We start from the raw sequence: 27,763 nt of genomic DNA, 5'->3' as shown, positions 1-27,763 counted from the left end.
CCTTCTTGTAGATGGGCATCACGTTTGCAATATCTGAAATAATTTTACTCCAGAATTGTATGTTTATTTCAACTTCTTGCAGTCTATATTAAAAATACTGGTTTCCCCATTTGCGAATACTAGGAAATACTAATCTGCATTTCAATGTATTAATTTCTTTATAATGTCAAAGTGCTTGTGCTGTAATGAATTTATGATTCAGAAACTGAGCCTTCTGTATGTTGTTTATGTGAATGTTATAATTCTGGATTTTTCACTTATAAAAATCCTTGCTTTGAATAATATGTGTTAGAAGTTCCTCTTGTATTTTTATTATGGTATGTTTTTTACTTTATATTTGTCTAAAGGAAGCCACCGGAGTTCAGATTGCAGTGAAGGGAGAGACGTGGAAATGCCAATGCCAGTAGAAGGTTAGAGATATTAAATATTTTTAATGAGATGAATTTAACATCATTGGATTTTTTTTTTTACAGAAGTACTTGAAAAGATGAGACCTTAAAAGTTGCACATCTTCTCGAAGCATTCTCTTTCCTTATTTCCACAATGTTGGTTTTTGGTTTTATTTTGCTTTTAATCCCAATCACGCCACTCTGTGGCTTGCCATGAGCAAGTTGTGGTGCTTGCCTTCTCTTAAATCATAAATTGCATTTGTAAGGTGCTTGTCACCAAACATTTAATGATTTGACATGATGCTAAAATTACATCGTTCTGCGGCTAGTTGCATTCTGACTACTTGACTCTCAAACCTGAATCATGAGTATTTTTTGCTTTTTCAGACTTTGCTTTGGATTTGACTCTGTAGATTTTTATAGCTACAGATGCTAAGTGTGGCCCTGTGTGTCAGAATATGATTTTGTTACGCACCCTTTTCTCAAAGCTGTTCTCCTTTACACATTTCTATAAGAGATGTGCTGAAAGTTGCAGCCTGGTTTTCCTGACTAGAATAAACCTATCTGTGAAGGTTAGTATTTATGAAAATTGCAGTTAAAAACTTAAATTTCATTTGATGTTTAAATAGCCATACAGTGTAGGCAGTCTTGTCTGGACTCTATAAAACAATATTACTTATTGTTGATCTTTACAAAGATGAGTAAGAAAGAAAAACTGATAACAGTGCTTGGATTTTATGAAATCTGGTGTATATCCTTCTAATCATTATTCAAGAAATACATGTAATAGACATTTAAATACATACAACAGGCATCTTCTGAAAGTTTGTTTGAAAGCTGCAGCCTGTGATGCAGAAGTGTTTGCTTTCTGCAAAGGAAAACATCGGAGGGGTGTACGAACATACCTTTTGGTGCATATCTCTGGGAATGGTCACTGTTTGTCCACTTCAGTAACCTTGACAAAGTGGTGAAAAAGGGAATGGCAGAATTAACGCACGTCTGGAATCGCCCACATTAGCTGGAGATGATAAAGATGTCCGAGATCTTGGAGGGAATGTATGTGTGTGTATGTGGTGTGTGGTGTGATTGGCATTCAGCAGTCAGAAAGTTGGGTTTTATGTGCATCGAAATAAATTGTCTTAAACTCAATAAAATCACATTTGAGAAGCTGGAGACAGTGCCAGTGAACGACAGCATTACAACTGAAGCAGGCTGCTGCTTAGGGACTGTGTGTATTTACCTAAGATGAAGAAATACCTAGTGATGATAATACATTGTTTAAAAAACCCTTACTCTAGTGTTTAAACTAGTTGGTTTAATGTGACGTAAGAAGACATGGCCTGTTTGGGAGTTTTCTTCCAGAACTTTGTTACCATTTGCTTTGACGTTTTTGCATATTTCTCTTAGTTACGACTGTTTCTCAGGGATTTGGTATGGGACTGGATGGACCTTTTGCCAGTCTTTGTGGCTGTTCTTAAATTTTCAAAAATTGTTGTGTTTGTTGTTTGTTGTTTTGGTTTTGGTTTTGTTTTTTTTTAAAAAAAACAACTTTCCTGAGAGCATGAGAAAAGGTTCTAAGGGCTCGGTTGCTGTAATAGTCATTTTTATAACCATACTATGTTCACATCTACTGAAAGACCATTACCTCCCAATTCTTCCCTTTTGTTGTGCTTTCCATTTGCTAGTTATCTACCCAGCACTCCTTCTGCATTAAATCAAAACATCATACAACATTTTCCATTAACTAGATGATATATTTGACAAATATACTCCAGTTAACATGTCTCAGTAGATACTGCTGAATCTCTGCTGTACACAACATCACGTGAAGAGCCTTTGAAATGGGGATTCCTTCAGACTTGCTCTCAAAGTGATATCATATTTCCAGCTTGCAAATATCTGAAACAAGATATTCTTCAATGCACAGCGTTTCTTTGCCAGGATAATTAAAATATATTCCTTCATATGTGGTTTTGAAAGAGGTTCCAATATAATTAGCTTCACTTTTTTGAACTGTACTGCAGTTAAATACAAATTGCTTTCTCCCAACGAGTATTGATAGGCCTAATCCTATTTATGTTGGTGCAGGCTGCCCCAACGAAAGCATTGTGATTATGAATTTCCTTCTCATTTCTCTCTCTTGGCCTTGCAGCTTCATATGAAAATCATTATAATGCAACAACTATGAGTCTGTATAAGTGGTAAAGGAATATATCATCTGTAGGGGCACATAGCCTTTGTTTATATTTTCAATAATCCTTGATAACAAAGAGAAATATTTATGATTGTATTAATCCTATTAAGCCAGGAATAAGGAATTTCCCACTGTCATTAGCACTTACTCTGCACTGCTCCACACGCAATTTAGCAATTATAATCCCCACGTCCTTACCCTGGTCTAGGATTGCTTAAAGGCTTATGGTAAAATATCTGTGCTTCTGTTTTTGATGCATGCTGTGAGTGCAAAACATTTCAGTGAGCCAGGGGGATTCTTTGACAGGTGTTAGTTTAGACACAAACTCACGGAGTGTTTGGTTAAAGATCTTTACTGTGTGCATCCTTCAGCAGTCCTGTTTTTCCCCCTTCAGATTCCTCCCAGCATGCCACTTCAGAAACAAGTGAGGATCCTGAGGTTGAGGTCACCATCGAAGGTTAGTTCTCCAGTTCATTATTTTCAGCCCATTGGGCATTTTTATGTCCAAAACATGTTTTACAATGCCTGCATTACTTGGCACTGAATGAATAGGATTGTGTGCCAGTTTGGATCGTGCAAATTACTATAATTCTGTTTTTATCTGTAATGTAACATCCATCAGTTTTACACTGTTTTGAAACTGGCTTTAGCACCTGAGAGCTTTTCAAGATAAAACTTAGGTACTGTGTTTCAAGACTTATTAGTGAATGGATACTTCCAATTAGATAAAATGTGTAGTCTATGTCTGCACGATTTATTTCCCGATGTCTTTTACTGTTGCGTGGTCATTTTATGGTCATGCTATGTCCAGTCGTGTTTCAAAGCATGATACTGTTTTTCTTAGGAAGTACAGAAGAAGCTTTGCTCTTTAACAATCTTATGCATTGTGCTGACTGTCTTACACATATTGTTCCTACACAAGCCAGGCTTTTTAAAGTTATTCAGATAAGTACGTTGCACAATTTGATGCCCTTAGTTATTCAGATAAGTATGTTGCCCCAGTTTGATGCACAGCTCAATAGTGGCATTAGAGCTTTGAAATTCAAAGCAGTTCCGATGTCGTATGTGAGGTCTCTGGAGATTAAAACAGCGATATTTTAATGTTTCTTTAAGATGATGATGATGAGGAGTACTTGCCCCCTAACAAGAGATCAAAGACCGAGTCAGCTAATGAAGCTGTCAATACTGGGAGAAGAAAAGCGAGAGAGTTCAATTTTGGTAAGATAAAAATGAAACTTTCTTTCGTGTCTCTGCTCTGTTTCATAAAAAGTGTCACACAATTGCACACTGCAGGAGTGAGACACGCCAGTGTGTGTATTCATTTGAGGGCCCAGGGCTCTTTGTAGATGTATTGCTGCAGTATAATCATCACCATAGGCTACCTCTGTTGTTTCTCGTTATTCTGATGACCATCTAAACAGACAATGCGAATAATTTAACAAAATATAAATAAATCTAGATTTCTGTCCGTGGATTTCTCGGACAAGAAGGTAAGACTAAATTTACGAGTGTACTGAATTATGGCCAACGGGAGGTCAGGAGCCTGGCTAGCTGATCTTTCTTGGTACTTACTGTGAGCAGTGAAGATGTGCTGAGGGGGGGAGCCACATTTGGGAAGGTAACCGAATGACTCTGTTATGCTGAGTAGCCTGCTTGATCCCTGTGGACACACAAAGTTGGAGTCTTCTTGGTAGTGTTCTTTCATGATACCCGATACGGAATTCTTGCTGAAGAAATGCGTCCACACACTGGTTATTCTGGTTAAAGACACCTCCTGTGTGGTTTGTTGCAGCCCCATACCTCTTCTTTATATCTTGTTTTGGTTTGCTTTCTGGGCAGATATTCTGTGAATCTGTGTACTTCTATAAGGTTGTGCGCAGTCAGGAATATGTCCTTTGGCACATATTGGTTTGAGATGTTTGTTGAGATTTGAGGTCAATTGAAAAATCCCTGTGGAACCTCTTCTGACAACGTTTTGTGTGAAACATGGTATTTCATGCTCATTTCAGTGAGAATGAATAAAATGTTGTTGAGAGCTCTATTCTCAAAAGATCATTGATACTAATACGCAGTTCCACATGCAGCATTGGTTAGTTTTGGTTGGGTCAGGAGAACATAATGGCAACATTAGTAGAGGAGAAGATTGAGCAGTTAATACTGCCAAAGCTTTTGCTAGAATATATTCCCTTAGTAGAAAACAGCATCTAAGCTTGGCAGGAAATAAACAGCGAGGATGATTAGAGCAAAGGTAATAATAAAATGTTAGAATGATACAAATTTGAGTTGAGCTTGCAGTGCTGAAACATGGATTAAACATCTCAAGCTTACCTGCTCACTATTGCTTCTGAGTTGACTTTGCTCTTAACTGTCTGCCACACAGTTAGATTACAGTGTTTTTCAGATCATAGATTATTCAAATATCTTTATTCCTGGGCTTCCTAAATTGTATTGAGGTTATTGCCCCTCATATTAACTTTTGGGGTTCACCTACAGAAAGTGGTATTTCTCTACAGTGTTGCCAGGTCTGGTTAAAACACAAAATGAGTATGAGAAGCTTTGTAGAGGTAGACTTCATTTGCTGTAATGGAAAAAAGAGCTGCTGTTGGTAGTTGCAGTGCTGCTGTTTGAACATTTCAGAAGACTTTACACCTTTGTCTAATGAAGTCTAATATTAGATAGTTGGACAGGAGAAAGGAGGTGTTTAATTCTGTCAGGAATACATGCAGAATGACAAAGGCACATGCACTCAGAGGACTGGAAAGGAGGTACAGATACTCGAGAGAGAAATCTGTCTCATCTGATAAGGACTTTCAGAATTTGACACAGAACTGATGGGACCCAGATGTTAGATAGCTGTGAGCTGGAGAGGCTTCCTGTATGTCTCGATCTCGGCAGAGATCAGGTACCCCAAATGGCCCAAGAAACAGGGTGCATAATGTGCTGTGCTCTCAGTTTTGTGGAAACAGGAGGACAAAGTGGGAAACAAAATAATTGTAACCAGGGAGAAGAATGAAAAGTGTAAGGTAAAATGCTTGATAGAAATTGATAATCTATGGGAACGGAGGTTGGATTTCAAAAATACTTCTGAACCAACTCTTTAAGGTTAAAAATATCTTTGCTGAAAGGAACTGACATTGTCAGTAAAAATCTCTTCCCACAATGTGTTTTTTTTCTTTCTTAGAGATTTCATCAAAAGCTCAGAAGCTTCAAGTTGTGTCTTGCAGTTGTATTGTACTGTTTTAGTGGAAAAAACGTCCCCTTAGTTCTTGTCTCACTATGGCACTGATGGAAAGTGTAGATCTTCCCCATTTCGACACACCGTTGAACACAGGTTTTGCTAGCCTGTGGCATGCTTAGAGTTGCTGTGTGTTTTTCTTTTTAATTCCCTGCAGAGTGTGGCATGGTGATGGCAATAGGAACGTGCCTAGTACCTGAGCATCGTTTTGTGTGTCCTGTGCAGGTTGCCCCTTCTGTAGTGGATGTTATCTGGAGCATGTCCGCAAGGAGCTGAGAACGGGATAAATTGAAGAGAGTATGGATGGACTGGGGAAGTTTTCAGGGTTACTGTTTAATTGGGATGGTGTTTCCCATGTACCAGAAGGTGTATACATAGGAATAAAAGGAAACTACCACTTATCTTGGTGCCTATGGGAAAACTAAACTGCTCTGTAGAGAGTGATTACCAAAACAGAGTATCAACGTAGCTTTGCAGTAAGTCTTCAACTTGAAGCCCAAAGTGTGTGACAAAAGAATGTTTTTGCAGTGATTGATCTGAATTCAAGACAACTGATTAAAAACCAATTGACAATCTGACAGTCTGATTAAAAATCATGCTGGTTACCTAATAACCCCTCTGAATTTTGAAATACCTCTGTAGCCTAACTTGACAATTCACTCATAAAATACTAAAGTAGCTACAACAAACAGTGTGCTGATCCAGGTGTGAGCCAGTTATGATTATTTGTTTCTCAATTGCCTATTATCTGTGTATCCACCATTCGGAATAAACGTGCCTGTATTGTGGCATATTTGATTATTAATCCCCCCTGTAGTGTTTCCATTGGAGGGAGAGGTGCATGGAAGGAGTTGCTTGAAAAGATTCACTTGGAATATTTGGGCAGTGACTGTGGGGTTTAGTAACAGAGAAACAAAGCCATGACAAGTTAATGGCTCATGTAGGAACACTCTTGTGAGTGTGCTAATAAGCAAAGGGAAACCAGGTTGCGTGGGAGCAGCTTCTCCTAAAATTACAGCAGCAGCAACCAACATTCAGAACAGTATTATTTGGGTACTTTTCTATGGTTGCTTTGTAATATGGTATGACGTTCTTTCTGGCTCTTCTCTCGGACAAAAGCCAGCCTGAGTTTTCGAGAAGCTTGCTTGCTGAGTCTGCCTCAGAGCTTGGTGAACTGAAGGGATCTCAACTCTGTGACAGGTTCTTCTAGGTTGTAATCTGGAGTCACGCAGGTGCCTTTCAAAACCCTTGCCGTAGGACTGTCCATATTTGTTCTCTGGCTCTGTTGAGTAAATCAGGGTTTCCCCTTTAGGCCAGGAATTTCTGACTTGTATTTTTCTGACTCTTACTGGTAATGCTGCTGTTAATCCATTGTTCTGTAGGTCAACAAAAAATGCAGTTGGTAGTTGTGCTGGAACCAGAAAGAGCTTCATCTGGCTGTACACCTGCAGTTAATGGGGGAAATATTACAAGAGGCACAGGAATGGAAGACATTGAACTCAAGACATTTTTATCAACTGAAAAGCTGTGCACTACAGGATAGCCGTAAGAAAGGTGGCAGAAGCAATTATATAGATTAATCCACAAGGATGTTCTTTCAAAATACGAACAGGTTAATTGATGTAGGTGATATGCCAAGTAACTCGAATGAATAGTTCGTGTGGATGCAAGGCAGCATGCCAAAACACCCTTTCCCCTCTGAACAAGGTCTTTTTCTTGCCTACATCTGAAGCGTGCTGTCCTCTTGATATCCATGAAATTACATTTAAAAATAAGCCTAAACATGGCCACCAAAGTTGTGTACGTTGGTCTGTGGATGAATATTTTAAATCCCTTTCGATATGGATTCAAAATTGAATCCTCTGTCTTGTCTGATACAAGAATTTTTTGACAACTAGAAGTGTAATAGCTTGAATGGCTTCATTTTTTGGCCTTTGTAGTTAATAGGTTCAAATCTTTGGTGTCAGGAATAAGCTGTAAGTACATTTGCTTCTTAATTCATTCTAAAAAGGCCAGCCAGCATCTGGTACCATCTACAGAAGAGTTGTGGCATTTTCCTAAAAGTGTTGAGGTAGTACAGAAAGCTCTCTGAAAACATGTGCTCTTTGTCACAAGCAGAACATTAGATGTTAAAATTCTGCTGTTTAATGCAGCTCTCCATGGAGCACATGATTGGATTTGGATAACTTCTGTCTTGCAGCCTGTGTCTTCTTTCAAAAGTGGGATTTATGGAAGTTTTGCAACATCAAGACTTGGAGGAATACTGGATTAATGTGGAGGATGGCACAGTGCCTCCTGACCCAGATAGTTGTAAGGATTTGCACCCAAACAACTTCATGTACTTGCTGTAAGCTTTATCAAGATTCACTGATTAAGCTTTTCAGTGCCCAGATTTAGATAACTGTCAACAGTGGCTGCAAACTGACTTTACCCCTGATGGCAGTGAGAGCTGCTAAAGTTACTAGTTACTTTAGCCTGGGGTTTTTTGTGGGTTTTTGTTGTTGTTGTCGTTTGTTTGTTTGGGGTTTTTTGTTTTGGTTTGGTTGTTTTGGTTTGGTTTTTTTATCTTGGTTTAACATCTGCACAGGTTTTAGAGGTAATCCTAAACATTTCATTCTGTCCTTTTACTTTCTGAATGTGTCGATGTGTTTTAAGGTATGCCTCTGCCGTACTCCACGGTTACCTCTATGCCAGTGAGCAGCAAAAGCACACTGTGTATTTCAGTTAGTGGTGACATAGATTTTACAAGATATTCTCAGCTTTGTTTGTAGTCTGACCTGTCCTCCTCTTCTTTGCAGAGAAGTGGAATGCGCGAATTACAGAGTTGAGAAAGCAAGTTGAAGAGCTGTTTGAAAAAAAATACGGTATGTGGTACACTCCTTTCCAAACAATTGCCTCTAGTCCTTTGAAACCATAAATCACAGCTCCTGGGTACACATCTTATTGTTGGCTCAGGAGCTCACCCGTGCTTACAGCACCAAAGGGTTAAATATTGTTAGAAGACTTAAACCTGGGGAAAGTATCTTTTTTGGTGAGCAGAGTAATTTCAAAATTGTGTGCCTGTGTTTGGCACAGAAGTGCGAAACTTGATTTTGTTTTTCAGTTGTGCTCAGTTTCCTGGAGCTCCAGCGTGCTCGTGTCTTGGGCACCCACGTTTGAGAGAGCTGGCCTTTTTTTCTGTAATTGCCCTGAGTCCTTAAATGATACAGTCTTTTAAAATGGCTCTGGGGAAAGGTTACCACTGATTGATTGTTTCTTTCTGATTGTTGCCTCACTGCAATTCAATCATAATTATGTACAGCCTCCCCACAGCCTCCTCCTTGAAAAACTGACAAACTGCAACCTAGATAAGTGGTCTGTGTGGTGGGTGGGGAAGTGGCTGATGGGCCGTACCCAGACGGTGGTAGTAAATGGTCCATTCTCTGACAGCCAGTCACAAGTGGGGTTCCTCAGGGATCAATATTGGGCCTGACACTATTTAATATCTTCATTAATGATCTGGATGTTGGGATCAGGAGCTCCCTGATGAAGTTTGCTGATGACACCAAAATGAGTGGGGTAGCTGACACTCCAGAAGGGAGAGCGACCCTCCAGGAAGACCTGGACAGTCTGGTCGAGTGGGCTAACAGGAACTGTATGAAGTTCAACACGGACAAATGTAAGGTCTTGCATCTGGGAATACATAATCCAAGGATGCAGCTGAGACTGGGTTCTACCTGGCTAGAGAGCAGCCCTGTGGAAAGGGACCTGGGGGTCTCAGTGGATGACAAGCTCAACATGAGCGAACAGTGTGCTGCAGCTGTAAAGAAAGCCAACAGGATGCTGGGTTGCATTAAAAAAGGGAACTCCAGCAGAGATAAAGAAGTCATTATCCCTCTCTACTCAGCACTGGTCAGACCACACCTTGAGTACTGCGTTCAGTTTTGGTCCTCACTATATACAAAAGATGCATACAGGTTGGAAAGGGTCCAGAGAAGGGTCATGAGGATGCTCAGAGGACTGGAAGAGCTGCCATATGAAGAAAGGCTGAGAAAACTGGGCCTGTTCAGCCTTGGGAAGAGAAAGCTTAAGGGGGACCTTATTACCATGTACCAGTACATAAAGGGTGGCTGCCAAGAAGATGGAGACTCCCTTTACACAAGGAGTCCCATGGAAAAGACGAGGGGTAATGGACACAAGTTGCTTCTGGGGAGATCAATCAGACATTGGAATAATTTCCCAGGGGAATTCGTGAATTCCCCTACATTGCTCAGTTTTAAGAGTCAGCTTGACAGGGTGCTGACTCATCTCATTTAAACTGTACTTTTACTTTGAGAGGTTGGACCAGATGATCCTTGTGGTCCTTTCCAATCTGGTATTCTATGATTCTATGATGATCTATTAATTGTTTGGGGGGAGAAAAAGAAGCAGACATCTTAGACCTAGGAATTTGTCTCCAGATGTTGCACCTCTATGTATTTTGTGTCCACATGTCACAGACTAAAAGAGCAGCAGCTCTTTGGTGGTGCTCATCTGCCATGAAAAGTGAAAGTGCTTTCAGAATGGATCTTGTGATTTGGAGTTACTGCATGTTTTGGGTGTGACTATCATCTGACATTTAAACAACCCACTGAAAGCAACTCATACCAAGTAAAACTAGTTCAGAATCTGATTCCCAGTATTTTAATTGCTTTAAAAAGGAGCATTGTTCTCTGTGAATTGCTTTAATTTTGGTTTTGGTGTTTGCACATAGCCAGCCTAAACATCTCCTGTGCAGTCTGTTGAATACAGAGCTATTCTTGACTTTCCATACCAGGACATATGCGATTGAATTATCCCCTTTTTCCCTGTGGATGACAACATTTCACTGATTCACAAACCAATTCTATATCAGCTTTCAATTCTTTCTATCTGTATGGGCATGCCGTTTCCCATTTACTGAAATGAGTTATACAAGTCCAGAATTCCAAGAATGCTCCTCAGATTTGTTGGCATCTGTAAATCCGGTGTCTTACCAATGTCAGTCATTGATACGTGTTACAGCTGACGTGTCTGAAAAGATATTGATTGTCATGTTTGGTTATAAACTAAATGAGATTACTGTATAGTGTACGTACAAGATGGTGCTCACAAATACAGACTAATTTATAAAAATGAAACCTCTATTCAGTAGGATTTCTATGCAAAAACAGGTACGGTTCCAAATCTAGGAAGCCTCACTGCAGACTGGGATGCGGATCATGGTCTTAGGCTGTTTGAAGAGTATTTGCTAAAATGTTTGCTGATTTAAGGGAAATAAAGACTATCACTTGTTAAAACTTACCTGTTGTTATTTTCTTATTTAAACAGACAGGATTTTTGTTACTCTGAAGCTGTTGTTATTTGATGCTGTGTGGTGATCTAGATTTTAGTGGCGTTCTTGATCTTTTTTCCTGTGACTGTGGTCCACAAACACTCGTTTCCATCTGAGGCTCATCTGCTGCATTTGTTACGCTTTTCACCACTTGCCACAATAGCCTCCAGGGCTGAGAATAATTTTAAATATTTCTTAGAAGAGGTATATGACTGCAATAAAAATCTATGTTAATGAAGGATTGGTGTGATACACAGCAGCTCTTTTGGTGATTGTTCTGCAGCCCCTTTAGTGCAGGTTTGGATAGGATTTCTTTAGTCTGTTTGCCGAGAGTCAACCCTCTCTGTACGTATCTGTTCTCTGGTTCCAGTTTTGACCATCTTGTACTTGGCAGTTGAAACCAGGTCTCGTTGAAGCACAGTTCTCACGGTTTTCTAAAATTCTGATACTCGGTTGTCATCAGAATGTAAGACTAAGATATATACAGTATTTCAAAGCTTCCCTGTTTTGTGATAAACATACTTAGAGCTGTTCTGCTTCCAAGTGGTTGAAAGAGGATGTTGCCCAAATGCCTTGAAAACCTACTTATTTTTCTAAGAATTGGTGAGTTAATGTGAGTGATCATTTTGTATACAACGATATTCTGAGCCATGGGCTGCTTGCACGTTACATTCAGTTGCTTGAAAAGGTCTTTTGAGTAGTTTTGTTGTCAGAAATGTTGTCACAACATCATTGTACTCTAGTTTGGCCTTAGCTTGGCCTTCCTCTCCTCAAATAATTCTTTGCATCTAATTTCCATAGCAGAACAACGGGGCGTACCTAACTATTTGTAGATCAGTCAGCTGGTAATAGAGAATTCTTGTTGCGTGGCCTACAAAGTTAACACACCCTTGTGAGCATGAAGTCATCAGCCCACTTGCTATTTGCAAACCATCATGCCGTTTGCCAGCCTGATAGGTGTGTTGATATTATTACTCATAACTTAAAGAAATACATTGAGGTAGTTTTCCAGCTGTTAGTTGCTTGTCATTTGTTTCAAAGAGTTCACAAATAGGGCCATGGTTTTTTCAACTGTGTTAGAAATGCGTTCTTTATTTCTAAAAAAACCTCCCAAAATACAGTGAAACCTCCCTGTAACAGGTGCAGCCTCTGTTTTTAAATGTTTACAGAGTACAAGGAAAAGAGGAGAATCTGCATATGCAGGTCTGAAGCTTGTTTACTGTAAATTGGAATTATTAAACAAACCCCCACATGCTTGCATGTTTAAATATGCTGAGGGGGTTATTGCCTGTCTGCTAATTTTAATGTTTTTCAGAGTGATATCAAACGTATAATTTGAGTAGAGCCACAAGCTATTCTCACGTTTTTATTCTTTTTTCTTAAAGCTCAAGCTATAAAAGCCAAAGGTCCAGTGTCTATCCCATACCCACTCTTCCAGTCACATGTGGACGACTTGTATGTGGAAGGGCTGCCAGAAGGAATTCCCTTCAGGCGGCCGTCCACGTATGGCATTCCCCGACTTGAGAGGATACTTCTAGCAAAGGAGCGGATCCGGTTTGTGATTAAAAAGTAAGGAAGTTTGCTTTTTTGCTCCTGCATTGTTTTGTGCTGCCTCTGCACTGCTTTGTTTTGTCTTCAGGAACTTCCAAACCGACTTCTACTGACACGTTCGTTTGCAGTACTGATGAGTAATTTTTAGCTGATGTTCTCTCTGATAAATTCGGCTTGTCAGATCACCTGAGCACCATGCTGGTAGCTGAGGTCTGGACAGATCTCTTTAGTACCATGGACTTCTTGTCATGGGCAGAACTTTTAGTATGATTTTCATCTTTGTGGTTGAAAGCCATTGATTTGAGAATATTTTATGCTAGCTGAGAATCCTGGCCTAAATTTCATTCTATGCTTTTATTATTCTCTTGCTGGAATGTTGTATCAAGGTGGCTATGGCTATATCTGTGTATAGCATCTCCCAGGGCAGGCTTGAGGCCAAAATAGCTACTAGTTCCTGTGATTTTAGTTGGATGTGTGTCCTTGGTGTGTTTGGAGGTAGATCAGGTAGTATATGTGGAGACCTTAGATGTACGTAGAAACTGCTTGAGGGCTCAGTTGCTTTCCATAGCTAGCCTGACAGGGACATCGTCTGCCTTTAAAGTGAGGACATGAGACTCATGAGATGTTCTAGGCTCCTTTTGTTCTCTTTTTCTTCTTTCTTGCCTTGGTGTCTTCCCTAGAAGAGCCCTAACATTACTTTCAGCCAAGGCAAGTGAGATTGGAAAGGAACCTGGATCAAGCCTGAATTCAGGATGTGCAGGGAGAGATGCCAGCGTCTGTGGATGCCGAGTGCTGGATCTCAGAGCTGCAGAGCCCTTCGAGATCCAGTACTGTGGGTATGACTGTGGCAGACAGATACGCAGCTTTGGTAGTGGGTGGATATTTACCTTTTTTAGTTTGGTGCTTCCCTTCAGACAGATGTGATCTTTCACACCACGGATGGGTGTTTCCAGTTGAAATGAAGCTTCTGTGAGTAACAGCTGATGTTTTACTGTTGTTCAGTGGTGTAGAGCCGAATCCAAGAGTTTTTGAAGTGGGCAGGAATCTACTTGACTGCAATGGTCAGGCTCAGAATTGCTGATAGTAACAACCTGTGCCTCTGTGCTGTCCTTAGCACGGATGCTAGTTTCTCGAATTTGAGAGATAGATGTTTCGTTTCTGTCATCCTAACACTTGCAGATAACCAGAGAAGAGGAGGAAGTATAGATCTACTTTTTGTCTCACTTAAAATCTACACATAATGTCTGATTTTAGTATTTATGCAGTGCTGGCACCTACTTTTGTCAAATTTGTCTTATTTGTTAGCAGTAATTAATTTGTGCTGTTCATGAGCTTTGTAACATATGGTAACTAGAGCAGCAGAAAAACCAGTTCAGCTCTGTGAGAAATGTCAGAATTTTCTTGTTGTTGTTTTGGTTTTTTTTAATATGGCTTAAACTGGTTGTACTTGGGAAGTGGAAATGTCTGCTTTGACATTTTCATTTTTAAAAGGTTAAGTATTTTTATTTGCATCTTTGTTTCTGATGAAGTGCATCTTAGACCTCAGAGATAATTTTAACGTACCCTGTATGTTACCATGAGATGTTGTGACTCAGATGGATATGGGTGTCTGGCATGAAGAAAAGTTTTTGTCAGTCGGGTTCCAACCAGCCCTTACAGTACTTTGGTGTTGATTGGAATTTAGTGTTGGGGGTTGTGATGTTCCCTGTCTGGTTTTTTGTTTGTTTTTGGGTTTGGTTTTTTTTTCTAATCCTTCAGTGATGACTTGAGGCTGTAACTTGTGGTTTATCAAAGTGTACATCACTGTTGAAGCGTGTATCTCAACTCTTGTAGGCATGAGCTTTTAAATTTGGTGCAAGAAGATGTGCCACTGGACAAACCAGCTGCAGGAGGTAGGTCTTCAAACATGTGAGTTGTACCAGTACAATATGATTTCCTATTTGTCAGTCTTAGTGACGGCTACCATTTGCTTTTACTAATAACACATTGCCAATAATTCCTCTTGTTTTGAATTCTCTTTAGCTACAAAGTGACAGCACTTTTCCACTGGCTATCCAAGCCAATGTTACCAATACTAACTGTCTATCAACTGGTTTGATTCAGCTGGCCAGAAGGAAAAGCAGTGAGATAAGTGTCAGTCTGCTGAAATACAGACAGTTCCCTGCCCAGTAAACTCAGTCAACTGCAGAATCTACTGCATTTTTTCTGTATCATGGAATAATTGCTTATATATGGTTTTTGCCAGAATCAGATTAACTGAAATGCAATAATAAACATACTGATTACAGTGACATTTATTATTCTAGAATCTGTCTTGCTCGGATGATAGGACCCCATTTTCGCATAGTAGTGCAAAGACACTGCATTCTAACCACTTTTGCCATCAGAAATACTTCTCAGCAGATGCATGCTCTTACATGTTTTGTCTCCATTGAGCACCCATCCAAAGGTAACAAAAACGACCGTGTTAAAACAAGCCTACAGGAATAGACGTCTGTTACAATTGCACCCAGGAACTCGTTTCCTCTCAAGTTGAGAGATGAAAGTTTAGTATGGAAAAAAAAAATCGAGTTCTGAAATAATTGTGCCTCTGTATGGGCAGTAGTTGGTAAATTCCTTTCCTGGATGTTTTTTTCTCCTTTGTTTTATTCTACTGTCTCTTGGTCTTCAGGGTATTTTTTTTATTTGTCCATTTAAGCTAAATGTGGAAAGATTGTGTGCCTGAAGCAATGGTAGCAAACAACCCCAAAATGCTAACTGACAACCTCAGCCTGGTTGAACTGTGAATTCTTAGTAATACCAGAGAAATTCTTAGTTCAGACAGGGACACACGCATGTAAATGGCAGTATCCGCACTACTGCCACACTTTGTAAACTCATATTCTTCTGTTGTAAAACGCGTATCGAAGACTGTGCTTAAAGTGAACATTAAGGATTTAAATTAAGTATTCAATTTAAGCAAAGGGATTATGTCATAAGGATGTCACTTTAACATGTGTGTAGGAATGAAACTTTTCCTGCAGTGTAAGTTAACCTAATGCCTTGAGTCTTAATAACCTACTGTTCCTTCGAGCACAAGATTTGACTACAAAAGTAGTGGGTAGGCTGATGACTGAGTCTTAAACTTAACTGTACTCTTATGTGGGTTTTTAAATTAGCCCTTTTCTCTGCTGTTTTTGTCATATTTAATATGGTTATACTGATTATGAAGACAAAGCAGGTTCATTACCTATCCCAGAAAACCCCTGTAGCTAGGAAAACTAGTGGTAACCCATTTTTAGGGCACATTATTAGGAACTAATTTGCAATGATGGTTTATTCATGTATGACCTCTGCATTATTTCTGAGAAGACAATATCTGTGGAAGCTGTTGATAACACCTCAGGGAACAGAGCTCAGAAGACAGTCTGAGCCTCCTTTCCCTTGGTTCTCTTGTCGCCCTGTTTGTATTCCCTCTTTCCCAGTAGCTCATCTCCTCTAGTGCTCTGCGTGTCTGCTGCCATCTCAGGAGAGAGAACTATGTAGCACCAGCCCCAGCTCTCAGTTCCTTGTGGCTCCATGTCCAATGTCCTGTGGTCTCCACAGCCCCTGCTACCTTGTGTCCCCAGCAGGAGAGGAGCGGGATGGGTACAGAAATTGTATTTTGACTGGCAGAAGAAAGACGATTTGCATTTGCATTCCTGTGGGAAATAGGCTGGTCAGGAAAGTTTTATGAAATAGCCTCAGCCTGAAGCCCTGAGAAGACTGATACTGGCTCCAAGATAAACCAGTCAGGCAGTGATGGTGTGGCTCAGGAAGTGGCTGGAGAAGTGTGAGCAGGTGCCTTAAGAGGATACCCCAGCCTGGTGCAATGCAGTTACGGAGCAGAAGTTGTTGCTTGTGCATGCTGACTAAACCTACAGTGTGGCAGCTCTCTGGTGACTTGTGGAGACTGATGAGCTGCCACTTGTTGGTCACAAAGGCGTATTCAGAAGAAGAAAGTGATTTGTATGATATGTGCTTTGTTTGCTGTCACCTGACACTGAGGGGACAGACAGGGTTCTTTGAGGGATCCTTGGCAGAATGACAGCACTAAATCATTGTTACGATTAAAGCTTTGTTTTTTTAACAGGATATTATGATTAGTATAACAGAATTTATTATTAGAATGGTACAGGAATTCTAGAAACAGAATCAATGTAGCACAATTTTTAAGTAGCGTAATACAGGATTTATAATACAAATTAATCTATGGTTTCTAGTCACCTAGGCCCTCTGGGTCAGATCTTAATACATGGCTTGCTGTATCAACATAGCAATCATAACCTAGACTCAAAAATGGTACAGAAGAAGACGAATCACTCAGTCCTCAAAGGAAGCAGAGAACAGGGAGGCATCCCTGGCCACAGGGGTCCAGGATGCAGCTCTGGCCACAGTTCCCCCCTTAGGACTTGTAACTGCTTGATTTTATGGGCACTGCTCTGTGTGCTGTTACACTTCCCTGTTCTGAGCTGGGGATGTCGCTACCACTGGGCTGGCCGGGTGCCTGGGACCTTCAAGGCTGGTGAGGAAGGGAGTAATTGCCCTGGCACCCAGGAACCTTGAGGCTGGTAGGGAGGGAAGGAGAAATCTGTTTGGTTTGTCTGCTTGGCTCACAGGACCTTCAGTGCCTGATAATGCAGGGAAAGGGAACGAATGCGTGACCTGCTCTGTCACCGAGAATAGCTGCTTGCCTTGCAAAATGGCTTCAGTTATGCTAACCATATTACTGGGGGTTGGGAGCTAGGGGTACAAGCACACATGACAAAATAGAAACAAAAGCTGTAACCATTCCTACTACCAAATATGACAGCGCTGGCATCATCGCTGTGCTCTGTTGTTCTGCTGGAGGAGCAGGGCTCAAACTCATTACTGTCTTCAGGTGCAAAACTTTGTCTCATGAACTCCAGAGTTGCATGTGTATCAGCCAATAGGCAAAGATGCTCAAGTGATAAAATAATGGAAAAACTGTATTTAATCTTGTTTTCTTGACCAGGATACGCTGATCTACATCGTTGCCACGTGTTGGGTTCTGTGACTAAATTATGACTTAACTTATGTCTTGGATAGTGTCGGCACTTCGGAGAGTTGGAACTAAGCTGCTTGTCATCTCAAGGAGAATGACAAAATCATTTGATGTAGTTATTAATCACCATTTTAAAAGTATTGCCCACGCTGGATGCTGAAAGCTCAACATGAATATGCAGCGAGCAGCGAACTGCTGTGTGCACCCATTGTGAAAACTTGCTTTGGGGTTGTCAGTGCTTAGTGAGAATTCCTTGAAAGCAAGTTTTCATCCCATAAGCCTACCAAATTCTGCACTGAATGTCAAGATAAATTCTTAAGAAACAAAACTGACAAAAAACTAATCCTTTCTCCAAATAAGATCTACAGATTGGAGGCAGATGATGAAAGCATTACAGTTCTTCATGCCAATGTACTGTGTGTATTGTGCGGCAAGTGTGATGTCACTGTTCAGTCTGGTTTTAATATTTGACATTTTTTATAATTCATTTTCCTATTTCCAAGTTGAATCCACACTACTTCCTCATAGTATTTTCTGGGTTACCTGAAAATGCAGGATGGTTATGCATGCTATAAACTGAACAACTGAAAACTGTAACCAAAATAATTAGGGAATGTTGTCTTTGTTCTGTTTCACTCACGCACACAGTGAAAGAGGAGTGGTATGCCAGAATCACCAAACTGAGAAAGATGGTAGATCAGCTTTTCTGTAAAAAGTTTGGTGAGTACAGTATTGTTACTTGCTTTTCTTTTGTGGCTTTTTATTTCCTGAAGGTTGTTTTCATTATTTCCTTTGAGTGTCTACAAGAGTGAGACCTTTGATCAGTTTCTGCAAATATTCAAAATACTGGCAGTTGAGTGAAAAATGTATTACTTTTCTGTTTATACAACAAGGTAAATTCCTAGTTAATAAAACATTCTAAATCTTACATGTACAGCTCTTCTAATTGCTCTCATTTCCTTCATATTTGGACTTTTTTCCTTTGGTGAATAAAACAACCATTTACTTATTTATACCCATTGCAGTATCATTAAAGTGAGTATTAGAACATTTCTGGGTGAATTTTTATATTCTCTCCAGTACAAAAAGAACAGTCAACTTCGTAAGAGCTAGAATAAAGTGTTGCATGATGCTCTGTAATAGATGAAAAACTTTGAATAAAACCACTGTATTATGCCCTGTGATGACCTCAGTAATGTTCAGTCTAGCATTGTGACTGCCCGTGTCAATATGATCCAGTATGGTAAATTGTTATGTTCTTGATGTGCTGAGAGTTGGACTCTGTTAGGTTTCGATATCCTGCGTTGTCCCAGGTTCTAGGATCATGTTTGCAACAGCCTGAAGATTTGGTAGCTTAGCTAACTTCTGAGAGAGGCTGATGGCCAAACTGTCTGGTTACTGGATGTATTTTGTTCTAACAGCCGAGGCCATGGGGGACACTGAGCCTAAAGCTGTTCCCTACCATAAATTTGAGGCACATTCTACTGACCTCTATGTTGAAGGGCTGCCAGACAACATCCCCTTCAGGAGTCCGTCCTGGTATGGAATCCCTCGCCTTGAAAAAATAATTCAAGCAGGCAACAGATTAAAATTTGTCATCAAAAGGTAAGTGTTTGTTCTGATGCCGGAATGTTTGTTTTGTTTTGTTTTTCAACAAACAACCTTTGTGTAACCAAGGACTTGGTTTCATTAAGTCGTGAAGCATTTGGTCTTTAGTTACCAAATAGGCAGATTAAGTATTCTGCATTGTAAGATGGGCATTTGCAATCCAGACAAGTCTTCTGAACTGTCTTTGTAACGTTTTCCAGAAGTATGAAATACATAATAGAAAAATCCACACCGTTCAATTCATGTCATAATAAGTTGTAGTATTATTTAGTTTATGTCAAGGTGGGCAGATTATTCGCTTTCTGTTTGCAGGCCGGAGCTGCTAACTGTCACTTCCGCAGAAGTTATTCAGTGCAAGTCTAACACCCCAGGTAAGACAGGTGCTGCCTCCAAGTGGCAGTGGGGAGGATTGGTGGGGACAGCGATTTGGATCAAAGCAACATTTTTCAAGAAGTAACCCTTCTGTCATTAGTGTGCTGACATGCTCTGCGTGAGGTTTGGAAAGAATAAATTGATGATGATGATGAACACGAGTGGCTTTTGGGATTGTGGTGCAGTCCAGCTGTGTCTGAATAGCAGAATGGATCACCTCATCAGCGTGTTTAACAAAGCACTCTTTACATCCCTGTCCTCTGTTCTAAAGAATGTTCTTGTTATGCACTAGGCTTAATTAATTCCAACTTCGTAAGAGCCCCTAGAATAATTCCTTCCAGCATCTAAAGGCTCTGAAGAGCAAGTTCTCCCACTTGGGTCAATGTTTGAAATCTGTTTAAGCATATCTTCCATTATATAGAGGGAATTACGTATATCATTTAAGCTGCCATTAATAATTATTACTCATTGTGACCTTGTCCACTCAGATGTGATTATGTTGATAGTTTACAAGTTCTCTGTTGAAAGAAATGTGTTTGCATGTAGCCCTTTATCTAGAACTGGGTAATACCCTGACATAGATCCTCTTCTGGTTTTCAGCCAAAGAAGACTGGAACGTCAGAATCACAAAGCTAAGAAAGCAAGTGGAAGAGATATTTAATGCGAAGTTTGGTAAGTTAAATGAACTGTTTTCTAATGCCACTGTGTTTTAAAAGTTGTCTGTAAAAACAGTTTTAAGTTTTAATGTACTTATTTAACTGACATAAATGACTTTATAACAGCATCCTAGGCCATATTTTTCTCCACTTGCAGGACAGAGATGATGATATGTGCATAAAAAGCTTGTGAATGAAAAAAGTTCTTAGAAAATAGTAGACACTGCAGACTTAGATGTTACCTGTTACAAAATGAACAAAGTCACCATTTGCAGTTATTCTACAGAAAATAGTAGAAAATCTGCCTTAATAATTCTCTTGGGTTTTTTTGTTATATGAGTAGCAGAGCTTCTGTAAGGCAAGCTTCTGAAAATCACTTGAGATAAAATACCACCCAATTGTGTGTTAACTATCGTTTTATCTTTATTTTCAGGCGAAGCTCTGGGGCTTTCAGAGGCAGTGAAAGTGCCCTATCCTGTATTTGAATCAAACCCAAAGTACTTGTATGTTGAAGGCTTGCCAGAAGGAATCCCATTCCGGAGTCCCACATGGTTTGGAATTCCACGCCTCGAAAGAATTGTCCGCGGGAGTGGCAAAATCAAATTTGTTGTTAAAAAGTATGTATGCAATTCAGTTATTTTTACTCTTTGATTTTGAAGTTATTTGATTTTCTTCCCAGCAACTTCAGGCTTTAGCTGTAACTTAAATTCTCTTTCCATGAAACAGAAAGAACATCTTCAGTGTATGTTTTATCTCATAAAAGGATATTCCTTCCTTATTAAACTTATGTGTAACTTGCATGTTTTGTGCATCAAGGATCTAGGGGGGAAAGATGGCCTTCTACCTGAAAGCTTTTTTAGTTCTTTTTTCCCCTTCTTTTTGCTTGAAATATACCCAGAAGAAAATTACTGAGTAGAAAACGTCACTTTGTATTTTCTAACTTTTTTTGTGGTTGTAGTAGTCGGAGTCAGCCCTGCTTCCAGCAGAATTTCATTATAGAGAGCTGATGTTACGTAAATTGGAACTCGGCTGAATTCCAAGAAATTTGTAACATTTTGCTGTATTATTTTTCAACTTCTAGACCTGAACTTGTCACTTCCTATTTGCCTCCAGGACTGGCTAGTAAAATAAACACTACAGGTAAACAGTTAAGTTTTATTTGCTGCCATCAATTAATAAATAGTTGACTTTCTGCTTCCTCAGCAGACTGAGAGATCTTTGTGGTTGACAAATACAGCTGTTGCAAACAAAAGGCATTCTTACAGATCATCTAGCATAGTAGCCTCTAAATCTGCTATTGATTTATCTACTTTTTTTTCAACTTAAAGCTATTTCAATACAGAAAATGGAATTTACCCAATTTCAGCAACTTTTATTTTGCTATTAATGGCCTAAACCATATTTAACTTACAGCTGTGAACCAAAGTAAGTAACAATGAAGTTTTGTAAGAAAAGAATAAAACAGAAAGTCTTTTAAATTGTCTTTTAAAAATCCAGAAGTTAATAATTTTGTTACTTAGATAATAAAATGTAGCAAAGCTTTCCCTCACAATTGGAAACAATGAAGTTTTCTGTTCTGCATTAGTGAAGTGAAAATTTAGGTGCAATACTTGCCCTTTTCAGGAGTACTGAACCTACTTTTTAAGGCTGCACATCTCACTCGATTGTTTAGATTTTGCGATGCAGACCGTACTTATAAAGATACAAGTGATTCTTCAGCCTGTCCGAATTTTCTGAATACACCTCTGTATTCATTAGCTGTGCAGCATATACGTTATAGAGGGTTTGTGCATTACAGCTTATATTATATTGACTTCCAGCAACTAGTCCAAAGAGCTCAAGGCGGTCACAAAGTCCTGCAGGAAATTCAAAAGTCCCAGAGATTGAAGTTACTGTTGAAGAAGGTATGGAAGAAATATTAAATATTCTTCTAATGTTCTCCTATTCCTCTAATGTTTTCTGTTCTCCATTTTCATAGCCTATAATTAACTTATACATGCACCTCATGTAGCATACTCAGTTTCGTTTGAGGACTTTGGATACACTTTAATATAGAGAGTTTTATTTTTCATTTCTGAATAATGCTGGGTTCTGTGCAGATGATGGTTCTGTAAAATGTTGGAGTTTGACACCTTCTTGGGCCTTTTATTCCACACAGAGATGTGGGAACTGCTGCAGTCCTGAGCACAGAAATGACAGCTGTAATCAGTAGTATCAAATGCTTAAATACAACCCTAGAAGAACTTCTTAAGGGTTTTTTTTAATTCTACTCTTTTCAGAAGTTGTTTTCTCTAGTAATCAAGTTTGTGTTGTTCTTTTTGTGTGATGGCTTACTCCTGCTCTCTGCATGTATATATTTAATGTCTCTTTACAGATCCTAATAAGCCACAAACAACAGTTGTTCAAACTAATCCTCCAGCCAATGGGTCCAATGTGAATTTCAAGCCACGAGCAAGAGAGTTTTCTTTCGGTAAATATTGTGGGAATTAGCACGCGTGCATTCCATTGATGTTGGTACCGAAACTTCTGATGATTATATATCAGAGATATTTTGAATTTATGTTTTAATGTACAGTTAGTGAATGACTGCAGTTCTTGTTTTCAGGTACCTTCAGCTCTTCATCATGTAGAGTAATACGCATTGGAGAAATCCTGGATGATGTATGGGGAATGCTGTACAAATGCAGCATGGGTCCATTAGATCTTAATAACTTGGGCTGAGAATTTGACTTTGCTGCTGTGTTATTTCACAGTGTTGCTGACCCTTGAAGGACTTGTCTGGTGCACAGAACCACCAGAGTGCATAAATCCAGCTGAGATGTGGTACTGTGCGTAAGCTTAATAAGTGCTCTACAAACTTAAAATATTGAGCATCGCTGTGCAGAGGTACCCAAGTAGGAACTAGGAAGGATCTAACTGGTATGAGTAAGCCACAATCTATCGGAATTGATATTGCAAGATTGCTTTTATAGACCTCTCCAGTTCTGGAAAACACATAAAGCCAGACAGGACTGGAAGCCACGCAGTTGTGTTCATGAGTGTTGAGCCAGAGCTTTTTAACCAGGAGCACCAGGAGCACTGCGCAGTGCTTTAGCATGGAAATCTTTGCATTGAAAGCAGGGTCAATTTGCAGCCCAGATAAATTCCTTACAGTCAAGTGAGATGAATGACCGTATTCAGAGTAGCTGTAAGCAGTTTTCAAGTCTCATTAAACTCTTTTGGTCTTGGTTGTTTTTTCAGCATCATTACATTTTGAGTTTAGTTGCTTGTATTTTTATAGGAGTTTGTTGCTGTGTTTTTGTTTTTTTTTTTATTTATCTCCCAAGTTTTCTATAGAGCCGTATGGTAATTTAACATGAAACAAAGGAACTCTTTAGTCCTACTGACCCAATTTAGAGAGAATATAAGATGCTGATTTGGTAGAACCGCTCCTTTTGGCATGGGCGGTATTCCTATTCACGGTTGTGTACAGGGTTTTTTTGTACTATCTTGTTATTATTAGACCTAGGCTTGTTTTTTTGTGTTTTTTTTAAGCTCTAGTCTGCAGCTTTTTTAAACGTTGATCTGAGGTTTGAGTTTTATAGACCAGCTACGGACCGCGTACTGCAGCCTCAGTTAAACCGACGTCGGGATTGCTGCTGATAGCTGTCACAAACAGAATGCTTAGCTAGATGCACATTTGATCTTACCCGCTCAAGTCGAAGTTATGATAGAGCTTCTAGTTCTCAAGAGAAAGGCAAGTGTTTCAGGGCTATGTCGCTAAACACACCGAAATTTCCGCTGCTATTTGAGGTGCTGGTTCCGATGAGTAATTTTTATGTTGCCCGATATTGTAAATTTGGATAACTTGGATTAACGTCCGTTTGAATCATCCTTGCTGTAGTCAGCAGTATTTTTCAAAGCTCATGTGGACAGATGTTTAGACTGCAGCAGAATGTTCCAGTGCCATTTGCAGAATGGTAGCCATTTTTTGCATTTTACTGTCATAGTAAATTGGTTATCAAGCATAGTAATTTATTAAACATTTATTAAAGTGTTCTTCAAGGATTCATTCACAGTGTGCATGTTGATTTAATACTTCCAATTTCCTCCTGGCAGAGGCGTGGAATGCCAAAATTACTGACTTAAAGGAGAAAGTCGAAAATCTTTTTAATGAAAAATGTGGTAAGTTTATTGATTCTTTTTTACTGGGATGCTTTTCTTACACACATGCACTTAGACATAAGATAGATATGTTCACATGTTTATTCCAAAGGTTCCGCAATCCCTGTGTGCAGTCTCTCATTTGAGTTCATTCTCATGTGGGTTGCTTGCAATTTTTGTCACATTTTCACTAGTCATTTTATTTGCGTTTGGAAATGGAGAAGTTGTGGTTGGATTACTACTCTTTTAATGACCCAGAGACATAGTGAATCCACATCCTGGCACGTCTTTTAAGTTTTCCTCGCTCTGCGTACGAACAGGACTCGATATTTTATGGATGGCATCTGCAGAGATGTGCTGCACTGTATCCCAGTGCTGCTTCTAGTGCAGGCTGTTTGGAGCTAATGACTTTTGCAAGCAATGATTTCTCATTACTCTTCTGAGCACAGTTTTTGGGACAAGAACACTAAGCTCACCTGTCCTTGTTGCTGTTCTCTAGCAGAGACAGACAGAATGCATTGCCTGTAACAAAGTGGAGTACAAATGGGATAGCCTTGTATGCAAGCCCAGACAGTGGCATGAGCTGGCTGCAAATTATTAATTTCCAACCACAAATTACGATCAGATTTACTGCAACAGAATGAGCTGTGTTTGAGTCTGTTCATTAATTTTCTTCTCCAAAAAAGGCGAAGCCTGGTGGTTCCACCTAATCTAGTTTGGACATGCCAACTATCATATACTGTTTGCACCTGAGGTTTTCCTTTTTGTACACACAGCAGGTACCTAGCAGGTAGCTTATCTGCTCTGTTGCATTCCAGGGGAAGCGCTGGGGCTGACTGAACCAGTGAAGGTGCCGTTTGCATTGTTCGAATCCTTCCCGGAGTTTTTCTACGTGGAAGGCCTTCCTGTGGGAGTGCCATTCCGCCGACCTTCTACTTTTGGAATTCCAAGACTAGAGAAGATCCTGAGAAACAAATCTAAGATAAAATTCATTATTAAAAAGTAAGACTCACGTATGTCTTTGATAATCTGTTCTTTGAGAATTGAAATGTAGACCAAAAAATAAAATGGTGTGAACGAGTCGCTAATATACTCTATAAAATACACACTGGAATATTTTTAGTAAATGAGGAAATGGTCAGAAAGCTCTTGTAGAGATGGAGCAAGATAAGGGTAATCTCTCTTTGTTCTGAAAGACACTCACAGCTTGTTTTGGGAGGAAGGGCAAGTCCAGATTTCTTAGCCCACTTCAGTTACCATATCACTGGTTTAGTTCCTACTGTGTGGACCACATATGGATTACTCATAAAATTTGCTGGCAGTGTAGAGAGCTGAGAAGTGGAGATTCATATATTGGGGGTTGTAAAAATTGCCTTGTCTTGTCCAGAATGGATTTAGATACCCATGGGCCGGTGTAAAAACAATGGCAAGAGAAGTTGTGGAGACTCTCAGCCATCGCATTCTTGACTGTCTATTTGGCTGAGAAGAATATAGCATTTACAATATCATTTAGCACCTATCTAATAAATTAATATTAGAAAATTGCATTTTCTTTAAACTTGATGAATGTAATTTTATTATTGTACATGAAATATTCAATCTTTTGCAGGCCTGAGATGTTTGACGCAGCTCTTAAGGAAGGTTCTGCTAGAAGCCCCCAAAGTGAGTTTTGCAACTGCTTAACATTCTAAATAAGTGTCCTTCAGGGATTAAATACAAACTGGGAGTGCTGCATGGTGTTAACAAATTCCTGAAAGATTCATTCATACATTGTCATTGGTTGGTTTGTTTGCTTGTTTGTTTTTAAGATGGGAAAATAACTTACCAGTTACAGTTTAAATACAGCTTTAGCAAGCAAGTATTAAAATTTAAGTTATTCCCAATAGCCATGCCTCTAATGTATTTTTTACTACCTTTTATCAAAATGCAACAAGCAAGGTGTGATTCACAGAAGAAATTCAGGTCTAGAAATACATTATTTGCTCGTGATACGTAGGTCATCTAAATGAGAAGTGCTCCCCAGATAGGAGTGCAGAGGTAGGGGATTAAATGTTTTGAATCATACTATTATTTGCTACTAGGGGTTGGCAAAACTCTACAGTTAGTTGAACTATACTGGTTTATGCCACTGGGCAGTGTGGCTCACAAATAACTGTAAAGGATTTCTTTTGTGAACGCTCCCAATGAACACATGGATCAGTTTGTGTTACTGAACTAATGGCAAGTGCTATGATTTTTCTGTTAAAAAAATACCAAAATACATGTTCCACATAGGCTTTTTTTTTGACTTTTCTTAATAGATTTTTTAGAAAACCAGCAAGGAAAACATTGACATTATCTTTAATGTAGCCCTTTGTCTTCGAAAGAGAGAGTAGTGTGTAACTTCAATAAGTATGTCTCATTGGAAGCTGAACCCATGTTGAGGATGGCATGGGGTCTGCTTTGAAATGTTTGCAAATATCTGTTATTTCACAATATTTTCCTTAAGTATGACATTCATTATTTTTGAATCTTGATTTTTTTTTTTCTTTACAACTGCTTTATAAAATTTATTCTCTTACTTTTAGGAAAAAATAATTCATCTAATATAGCCAATACAGCAAGCACAATAACAAAACCAGTGGTGAACACAGCTGCACGTGTTGAAGATCTTAACATCATTCAAGTAACTATACCAGGTGTGTATAATATCGGGTTTCCCATCATAACATCATGACGCTTTTTTCGTCTGATGAAGTTTCTTCCTGCAGTTGAGCTGGTTCACTGAAATACAGGTCCAGTCTACAAAGACCATAATGTAGCATTCTGTTTTTCCTGAGGTGTTAAATATTTTCTAACTGTCACTATTTAGTGATATCTCTCAAATATTCTTGCTCCAGTCTCTAGTGTAGGAGTATCCATATTTTTCCCTTTTTTCTCATGTAGTAAATAGTGATTTGCATCTTTCTTGGCGACTTCAAGACATCAATACTCAGACTGCATTTGATAACCATGTAGGCTGAACTCCTTTGTCTTAACTCTGGTTACTACTTTCTCATGTATATATTGCAGTTGTTAGAAACCGTGAGGAACAATATAGCTATCTATTGAATTACACTTTGCTTTTACCTTTCCCCACCATTATACGTACTGTGAAAAATTAAAATACAAATTGAGGTTTTAGATTGAATTTACAAAATCATCACTAGACAGTAAATGTATTGTTGACTGACCCAAGGGTCAGTCCTGGGGCCAGTATT

General features: G+C 39.3%; 1 protein-coding gene across 1 annotated transcript; it reads left to right on the top strand.

The window, feature by feature from the left end:
- Positions 1 to 347: 347 nt before the first annotated feature.
- GTF2I (general transcription factor IIi) lies at positions 348 to 27,202 on the top strand (the record flags this gene model as incomplete). Its single annotated transcript, XM_010186892.1, has 18 exons — positions 348 to 410; positions 2,978 to 3,040; positions 3,697 to 3,801; positions 8,617 to 8,682; positions 12,536 to 12,719; positions 14,535 to 14,593; positions 18,394 to 18,465; positions 19,167 to 19,350; positions 19,666 to 19,724; positions 20,326 to 20,397; positions 20,815 to 20,998; positions 21,463 to 21,521; positions 22,202 to 22,285; positions 22,756 to 22,851; positions 24,480 to 24,545; positions 25,343 to 25,526; positions 26,134 to 26,186; positions 27,092 to 27,202. Coding segments are annotated over 18 exons (1,764 nt in total), but the record flags the coding sequence as incomplete, so codon positions are not given.
- Positions 27,203 to 27,763: the final 561 nt, after the last annotated feature.

Source organism: Mesitornis unicolor, unplaced genomic scaffold (genome assembly GCF_000695765.1).
Source record: "Mesitornis unicolor isolate BGI_N332 unplaced genomic scaffold, ASM69576v1 scaffold19506, whole genome shotgun sequence".
Classification (NCBI taxonomy): domain Eukaryota; kingdom Metazoa; phylum Chordata; class Aves; order Mesitornithiformes; family Mesitornithidae; genus Mesitornis; species Mesitornis unicolor.
This window is presented reverse-complemented; position numbering and strand designations above follow the sequence as displayed.